This window comes from Octopus bimaculoides, chromosome 25 (assembly GCF_001194135.2).
Source record: "Octopus bimaculoides isolate UCB-OBI-ISO-001 chromosome 25, ASM119413v2, whole genome shotgun sequence".
Classification (NCBI taxonomy): Eukaryota; Metazoa; Mollusca; class Cephalopoda; order Octopoda; family Octopodidae; genus Octopus; species Octopus bimaculoides.
Window position 1 is genome coordinate 35,407,665 of NC_069005.1, and position 9,263 is coordinate 35,416,927.

The 9,263-nt window shown below is 36.8% G+C and overlaps 2 protein-coding genes and 1 long non-coding RNA gene across 6 annotated transcripts in view; 1 reads left to right on the top strand and 2 right to left on the bottom strand.

Moving 5' to 3' along the window:
• Positions 1-622: 622 nt before the first annotated feature.
• Positions 623-8,397, bottom strand: LOC106872880 (uncharacterized). 4 transcript variants are annotated; one of them, XM_014920036.1, is made up of 4 exons: positions 8,316-8,397; positions 8,119-8,226; positions 3,191-4,515; positions 623-1,596 (listed from the first exon to the last, which is right to left on the bottom strand). In XM_014920036.1, exons 3-4 carry the CDS (start codon positions 4,123-4,125, stop codon positions 1,128-1,130), a joined length of 1,404 nt encoding a protein of 467 aa, XP_014775522.1. In that variant the 5' UTR covers positions 4,126-4,515; positions 8,119-8,226; positions 8,316-8,397; the 3' UTR covers positions 623-1,127. The 4 variants fall into 4 exon arrangements, with proteins under 4 accessions (XP_014775522.1, XP_014775518.1, XP_014775519.1 ...); XM_014920032.2 differs by lacking the exons at positions 8,119-8,226; positions 8,316-8,397 and adding an exon at positions 5,679-5,781; XM_014920033.1 differs by lacking the exons at positions 8,119-8,226; positions 8,316-8,397 and adding an exon at positions 5,525-5,672.
• The window catches only part of LOC106872882 (uncharacterized), a 7,805-nt gene continuing 4,407 nt past the window's right edge, over positions 5,866-9,263 (top strand). Inside the window, exons 1-2 of the long non-coding RNA XR_001409809.2 lie at positions 5,866-6,165; positions 7,481-7,680. This is a non-coding gene — a long non-coding RNA (uncharacterized LOC106872882). The remainder of the gene's footprint in view (positions 6,166-7,480; positions 7,681-9,263) is intronic.
• Positions 8,409-9,263, bottom strand: part of LOC106872881 (centromere-associated protein E) — a 5,706-nt gene continuing 4,851 nt past the window's right edge. Inside the window, exon 3 of the mRNA XM_014920038.2 lies at positions 8,409-9,064. Within this exon, the coding sequence (XP_014775524.1) occupies positions 8,599-9,064 (466 nt within the window). The 3' untranslated portion in view covers positions 8,409-8,598. The remainder of the gene's footprint in view (positions 9,065-9,263) is intronic.

Consider the following 9,263-nt stretch of genomic DNA (forward strand, 5'->3'; position numbering starts at 1 on the left):
GTTCCAATTCCGCCGAAGTCGACTTTGCCTTTCATCCTTTCGGGGTCTTAAATAAGTACCAGTTACACACTGGAGTCGATATAATCGACTTAATCCGTTTGTCTGTCCTTGTTTGTCCCCTCTGTGTGTAGCCCCTTGGGGGCAATAAAGAAATAAGAAACGTTAGCACGCCACGCGAAATGCTTAGTGGTATTTCGTCTGTCTTTACGTCCTGAGTTCAAATTCCGCCGAGGTTGACTTTGCCTTTCATCCTTTCGGGGTCGATAAATTAAGTACCAGTTGCGTACTGGGTCGATCTAATTGACTACCTCCCCCTCCCTCAAAATTTCGAGCCTTGTGCCTAGAGTAGAAAAGAATATATGCTTACGTACACATACAAATAAAATTAGCATAGAATTTAAGCGATTTTTTTTATTTTTCTCAACTGTATGGGGAAAAAATTGTAGTATATATATAAACAGATTCATCGTAAGTTGATAACGGATTTTTTTGTAAAAACACTTAAGCGTACTATTGTTAAAAAATATAATATAATGAATTATTTCAATTTGAATTTTAAGAATTTCAATTTTGATTTTAATTTCATTCTCACACACATGTATAATTACGGTTAACTATAACAGATAAAACGAATTTTTAATTAAAAATTTTTTTCTGAAATGTTACTTTTGAACAATATGATAACTTTGTCAATGCTTTTTTAACACTTTCTGACAAACAAATTTTACTTAGATATTGCCGTTACCTAATTTATAATAAAGACAAAACACAATCATAGAAGGGAAAGTGGAATCGGTAAGCTGTTCTATCAAACGAAGAAATGTAATGTTTTTAATGATGTTCGAAGAATATCACCGAACCAAACGACACCAATTCACATTGTCCCTTTATTAAAGAAATCTAAAAATAATAGAACACCTGCATATAGACGCATGCTTGCGGACGTGTGTGTGTGTGTGTATATATGTGTGCATGTGTGTGTGCATAATATGTGTGTATACATAAATACACACACACATATACATAGACACATACAGGCTATGCATATGTTTATATATCTCAGTGTATATTTTTTTCCTCCCCCTTTTCTTGAATTTGCAGCTGCTCTCCATATTGTTTCTCTGTCATCACTCCAGGAACGTTAATGCAGGAGTTGTAACCAGGGTGTGATGTTTTCGATAAGCGTTCGGATCATATACGTTCTGTGACAGTTTATGTCGATCATAGTACGTCTTCAGTTGCACCAGTTGATTCACTTTCTCATGGATATCTATTATAGACTGCTGGATCAATTTCGTGTTGGACACAATATCATTAATATCTTTCAAGGAGCTGACATCACTGCCTATGACTTCCATTAACTCTATTAGTTCAAGTTTAAATTCTTTTAGGGCTTCCTTTGACTGCTCTATTTCCTCCGTCTCAGCGTCGGCTTCTTCAACCTCGTTCTGGTCCAAATTCTGAATATTATGCAGAGTCCTACGCAACACTGCATGGTCATGCAGGTAAGTCTGCTGTTTTTTAGCAATGATGGGAAACAAAATGTTCATTTCTGCATTGAGGTTTCCAATTTCGGAGTGAATTTCCACCAGAAACCTGAAAGAAATGGACAGAAGATTATAAACACACGCACACGCACACGCACACACACACACACACACACACACACACACACACTCAAGAATACTACTGGTAACAACGTGTTGCGAAGTCGGTTACTAAACTGACTCCTCCACCAGACTTGCCCGGTAGGAAACAAAAAATACTTACCAAAAGGACGGCTGAAAGCAATGTTAGGTCAATGCCTCTCTAGCAACAAGTGAACTACAAGATCAGCTTGAAGTGATGGACTTCTAGTTCTTGTTCTTCTTTATCTGTCTCGAAAAATCCTCAGATGTAAAATCTGAGGATGAGCCTGCTTCTGGTTGTCCCAGCCCATGCTAGGCCGTCAGGAGGAAAGCTAGTTAGGCGAAAAGTGAATACTTCACTCACTATTTTCAATTTCACGAGAGGAACTTCTTGGAAAGCACATTATGGACAGATGTAAAACATACAGGCTTGACCAGCCGCAAGTATGTATTTTCAAACCTGCAGGTAGGTAGTTTGGGATATTGGTTGCTTTTTATCAAAATTATGATTATAGAAAACATTCTGCAACACCTCAATGACCGTGTAGTCCTCTTTAGGGATAATAGTGCATCCCTGTTTATCTAAATAAGGTGATCTAAAGAGATCATGTCACCCAAATTTACCAAACCCTTATAAGATGAACCGCCCAGCATTCCGTATGAGCTGCAAGTTGAAGTCTAAACTAATTACCTATCTTAGAAATCACCAGGGACAAGAAAACTAATGCTAAAAGGTACTGCCAATATTTAGGATGTGATTGAAGGCAGTGAGCTGGTAGAATCGTCACCTCATCGGAAAAATGCTTAGCAGCATTTCTTTCGACTTTTTATTCGAACACCATCGGGGTCGACTTTGTCTTTCATCCTTTTGGGGGTCGATGAAATAAGTACCAGTTGAGTACTGAGGGAGGGGGTCGATGTAACTGACTTATACCTATCTCCGAAATTATTGGCCTTCTGTCAAAATTCGAAACGAATATCTGGGATGTAGTTGTACTCGGCCTAAAGTGGACTTGCGCCATAATTATTTAAAGCAAGGTAAGGAACACTCTATCGTCTATCTTATACAAATCTGTAGCATATTTTCTTATCCCTTTTATTGATATTCACTACGTTACACTATCTAGATGTGAATATTATCCTACAGGTTATTGCAACAAAATTTTATCTGATGTCGATGAAGTCACTGTCAATCTTTTTTATGTAAAAATTGAGTCTTTTAAGCAATATTGAGTAATCATTTAGTTTAATGTTAAATACCTTCACATAAAAGCAAACATTAATATATGTTCGCGTGCGTGCATGCGTGTGTGTGCATGTGTGTGTGTGTGTGTGTGTGTGAAAATAAGTAGACAGACATATACGTAGAGTGGTAGATAAATGAAATAAAGTAGGAAGACAGGTGGGTTTGTCGATACATTGATAGATTGGAGAATACTCCAATGGAAATGTCTCATTAATACGCCAAAGATAAGTTTGTATGAAAAAGTAAAACTTCGCAAACTCAGAAGACTTTGCTAATTGTACAGGCGTAATTAGACAGGAAATTAAATAATACTTACCTAAAAAGTGAAAAGTTGTCACTCCTCTTGTTTTGAAAGCGACTTATTGTTGATTTTATGTCAAGATACCCGCTAACTTCTTTGATCTTTGAAAATGCTTTCATGTATTCATTTAGCTGTCGACGCCGTGTGGCCAATTCTTTCTCATTTTTCTTCAAATAAATATCCAATGAATACACTTCTCGCTCCTGCACCAACACCGAAATGAATTCTTCAAAATTCATCGCATTGAAAGCATTCCTATCAATTTCGTTCATTTCAAATCTATAAAGGTTTTCATTGTGTTCAATTCGTTCGTTGAGGCTGACAATTTTTGTGGTAGCTTCTTCTTTTTTACGATTTGCATTTGAAGAGATCCTCACCAGCTTTTGCATTCTGAAACTAGCATCATTGTGTAAAGCTTCAAGGCGGGAACACATCGCTTCGAAGGTATTCAGTCGACACTGCAGAGAAGACAATTCTGCTCGTAGTTTTGACAGTTCTGTGTATTGTTTTCCAAATTCAACAGTCTTCACTTGAAGCCGGTTTTCCATTAAGTGAATATATCTCTTTACTACTGATATTATTTCTTCAGACAATTCCGCATCACGTTCGTCTTCTTGAAGTTTTGTTTTTGAAATTTTCAGGCATTTGTCGAGTGTGGCTCTTTGTTCTGGTGTCAGCTGTCCGTTGACTCCATCCATGTAATTGCTTTCTAGATGATGCAAAGCGTTTATCATAGCTTGTTCTAGTGGTGGTATTTTATATGATCGACAAATAGACAAAATTAGGTCCAACTCTTCTCCTTCCGTCTTCAGGCGATAGTATTTTCTGCTCTGCCAAAACAGTGTCTTTTTGTATTTTTTCAATTGTGAGCTGGTTTCACGAAAGGCACTACCAAGTGCCTGTTGATAGTGAATCATCTGTTGTTCTCCTTTATCTAAACGTCGAGTCATTTTGATTGAACCTTGCTGCGTGTGAGTGTTCTGCTACTAGTATAGTAAATTGTACAATCGGTAGTAGTAGTAGTAGTAAACTACACACTATTAAATGTACCCATTTTTATTTTCTCCCTGCAATTAAAATCTCTACTGGCCCAACCTCTATTGTCACAGCTTCTACGGTCACCCACCCTACTGTGATCCTTTGTTACCCACCCTACTATCAAGACCTCTACCCCCCACAATAACCACTGTCACCTACACCTTACTATCGTCCATTCTAATGTGACCTTTGGCCCATACGCTGCCTCCGCAATTCCTTACTCACTCTGCTCTCACGTTACCAAACATCAATTTCTCTTCCGGCCGCTTCTCCCCTTCAGCTTTATACTCTTTGTTCTCGATCTGCAACAAAAAATGATTCAGTTACTTATATATCATCACAGAAGATTGACTAATTAATACATACTCCAATTCTCCTTGCTTTGTTGTCCACCAGAAAGACAAAATCTTACTAATATAATAACTTTTGCATTCTACTTTATGCAAATGATGACCTTGTGCCAAATGAAAGAGAAATCATTTGTCTGTAAGTCAAATGTTCCGTGAGTCTACGCCCTGTTTTCAAATCATACTGAGGTCGACTTTGCCATTCAATGAAGGATTGCGCAAATAAGTAACAAGATATTTAATGGAGCAGGCGGAGTCGATTATACATCCTCAATAAATCTGAGACTTGGTGCATGGTTTTAGAAATTGCCATTACCGTAATTGGAAAGCGTTATAAAGCGATATTAACTCCTTCAGTTAACAATGTTTAAATTCCTAGTAGAAACTATTTCACATTTCTTCTCTCTCTCTCTCTCTCTCTCTCTCTAATACACGCATACACACACGTGAAAAAAGAAAGAGTGAAACTGAGAAAGAGAGTGGGGAGAAATACAAAGAGTGTGTGTGTGTGAGAGAGAGAGAGAGAGAGAGAGAGCGAGCGAGAGAGAGTGTGTGTGTGACGCACATAGTTGCACAAACGAAAGAGAAGAGTACTCGGGACACATAGAAGTTAGATATATCAGAGGGTCTCTAAGGTCGAGCCGCTAATTTTCCGCATTGAGAGGTTACAGCTCCGGCACTATGGATATGTGATTAGAATATAGCAGGGAAGAATCGGAAGATGGGGCCTGCAAGCCAAGTTAACCAGAAAGTGTAATGATGATTTCTTATTATAAGACCCTAGGGAGGAAGTAACTAGGGACGGTATTTACATAAAATATCGATAGATAGATAGATAGATAGAGAGAGAGAGAGAGACACACACACACACACACACATAAAGTAATGATCGTTAATATGATAACTGTAAGACAATTATCAATTTAAAATACGTACGTAGAAATAAAAAAAAATAGTTGCGTACCTCTCTTCACTTTTGAATGACTATGTAAAGTGGCGGTCTTTATTGTAGTTCTACGGATCCAGTAACAAGCTGAGCTCCCTGTATGCACTTTATTGCACAGACAAGGGGTTAATATGAAGGGAAGTTAAGAAAGAGAAGTTAATGTGTGTTTTACCTGACTCTGTTTCTAATTTACTCCTTCACACGGTGACGTTTCTATTGAGCCTGATGTTCAAAATTGCATCAAATGCCTATATTTTAAACCGTTTGAATGAGACCAAACAGCGTTCTATGCAGGTTTAAACGCTTACGTTTTAGTAACTAGCTTGTTGCACAATTATGTGACCACTTACTTTGCTTTGTTTTATTTAATAATAATGTCTTTATAAAATTGTTTCAGAATGTTAATCACTGTGGAAATAATATCGCCTAATAGTGCCAAATATTGGAGTCGATAAATTAAGTATCAGTTTCGTACTGGGGGCCGATCTAATCGACTGGTCCGCTCCCCAAAACATTTCGGGCCTTGTGTCTAGAGTAGAAAAGAATATTTATATGAAAGAATCTAAGTCTTGCGGAGAGCTGTGTCCATAGCCTCCTAGATGAGCAGTTTCTTCGATATCCCAATGGTTTCCTCGGACTCTGCTCATGTTACTGACCTGGTTGGTATTTTTCTTCTGTCTCAAATAAACCAACACTTCCCTAACCTATCCACCGTATTTGCTAGATGATGGGAAATGTTTATCAGGGGAAATGGACAATAATTTGTTCGGTGTAAATAATTTGTACAATAATACATAATTCTCAATAATTATACTATAATTGATTTAATATGAAACGATTAATTATACAGAACTATCCAATCAATGGACGCTAAAATACTTATACAATGAAAACACGCGTTGGAATCTTATATCTTGGAAACTTTTAATTAAAAATGTATAATTCTCCATTCTTTATTGTCTTTCTAATATACTCACGAATTTTACACGAAATCCTTCAGACCGAACTCAGGATTTACCATTCGAAACGCGTACAACTGTAATAATTTATTCGACACAATCCCTAATTTTTCCTGCGGTTCTATACGGTTAGCCAAGTTCAGGTTTCACCAGAGTTTCTAGTAAGGCATTTGCCTAGATTTTAAAGTCCCTATTCCTTTATGTTATACTCTAATATTTATGGGTGTCGGATGTATCATTACTATTACTACCCAATAAAGAATATATGAGAACTCTTATTGGTAAAACCAACTCCTTTACCCGCCACATGAAATGGTGCGAGTATCACTTTGACAAGAACGGTGGTAGGCTAGTCAATAGAAGATTCATGGCTCAGTAGTTAGAGCATCGGGCTCACAATCATGAAGTGGTCAGTTCGATTCCCGGATCCGGCTGTGTGTTGTGTTCTTGAGCAAGACACTTTATTTCACGTTGCACCAGTTCACTCAGCTGTAGAAATGAGTTGCGACGTCTCTGGTGCCAAGCCGTAACATCAGAGGCTCACACTTGCTCCTGACTTCTCCTCCACGCTAGACCTTCCTCTCACAAACAATGTAATTACATCTACACATCGTCTTCCTACATTTCCACTATCCCAAGTCACTACACTCTCATACTTGTATACATACACCCACCCAAGAACAACATGCACCCTATACCACTACCACACACATCTCTCCAATGCAATCTCTATACACGTATATCATTTTATATATGCATACACCATTCGCTTCCTCCTCTGTGGAACTGCATTCTCATCCGACTCCTAACTGTATCTCTTTTTTCCTTGACACTTTACCATTTCTCATTGTATTTTTCTAACTACCTTTTCGCATTTATTGTTTCTTGTATATCTTTCTTCTGACAAAGGATTTGTTTCATAAACACCGAGGATACTTTACCTCCTTTACAAACTAATGAAAATTTCTTAAAATCTGTCCCTCCTATGTTTTTTTTTTTTGTACTTATTTCCCAGATGCCTCCGCTAAGCAGAATAAAGTCTTTGTCACTTGACTCTTCTAATCTCTTCGAGGCCACCAGAGGCTGGAATGGAGATAACAGACCTCCAACGAAATCATTTGTTCTCAACAATATGTCTATCCTTCTGGCTGCTTTTCGATAGTTATGAAAACAAGAACTCCGTAAGCTAAACGCAGTTACTGACAGCAACCACCAGTGAGTGTGAACGTTATTACTGCACTTTCTTCTAACACTTCATTCATATATTTCTATACATTCATATATTACCTACATTCATGTATTACCTTTAATAAATTAGCCTTCATAAAGTTCACCTTTAAAATGCCACGGCGAATCAGAGTACGACTGGGTGCTTCTATCTCACAAGCTGCGACAACGGCGATCTCTGACTCATTATGTTTCATATTTACAAAATTAAACAGTTATTCTTCGTCTATTCTAATTCAATATCTAAACAGTTATATACATATTGATGTAATTAATTTACACATTGCATTAGTAGACATTTTTTCAACATCTCCAAATAACTAAATGTTGCCAATGCATGCAGGGTTTTCAATTAAATTTCATTACACTATGAATGCTCATAATTCTGCATTTTTCAAGTAAATATTTAACGATGATAGTACATACATTTTTCATTCCACAACGTATTTCATAAGTTTGTCCCAGTACAATGAACTCATACTTTGAATGCTTAAAATTCTTCAAAATTCTTGCATAATCATCTGTATTCATTTGCTAAATATAAAGTTAACAAATGTTAGGAATTGAAATACGTTTAAGAGTAAGAATTAAATTCTTAGTGAGTGATGAACTCGATAACTTACCTCGTCGTCTTGCATCCTAAATAACTTATTTCGTGCTCTTACCGTACTCAACAGTCAATGAAGTTCTAGCCAATTCTCAGATAAATATCAATGGAGAGATTTGTAAATTGTTTTATTTTATGTCGAATTACATCCATTTTTCAACAACTAGAATTCAAAATTTTACCGAATTCATCATTGGTCATTTATTCAGTATTTTCAGATTAATTTCAATATTAATGTGCCTGGAATGTTAAGTTTACATGAAAGCGTTTGAACATGTGTGTGAACATGTACGTGTCTCTTAGTCCCAAGTCGCTAGATCGGGAGGTGATGTCATCTGGTGGATGGTTTCATATAGATATATTTTTTGAGGTTGCTTTCTCCTTTTTGTGCTTTTTACGTTGTTTGCGATGTCACGAATCTGATTGATTTTCTCTTGAACATCTATTATAGCATCTCTGGGGAAATCTTTATCATCATTATTTTCAACGTCAGTTCTCAATATACTGTCACATGCTAGGACTTGCATCAGTTCGATTAAATCTTCACGGAATACTGTCATCTGTTCAGCTGCACAATGCACCATTTCTAGAGCTGCTTCTGCGTGGTCTAGCTCTGTGTTTATCTTTTCTTGATACGATTGCAGGGTATGCCGTAGTAGAGAATATTGTATCAAAAAAGATTTATCTTCTTCATAAAATTTAGTCAGTAAAGATTGGAGTTCGTTGTCTATATTCTTTAATTGACCATGAATTTCAACCGCAAATCTGCACATAGATATAATACAATATAATATAGTATTACATGTGTGTGTGTGTGTGTGTGTGTGTGTGTGTGTGTGTGTGTGTATGTATGTGCGTATGTACATATATGAATATATATTATACATATATATACACATACACACACACACGCACACACATACATACATATATACATACATATATATATATATATATATATATA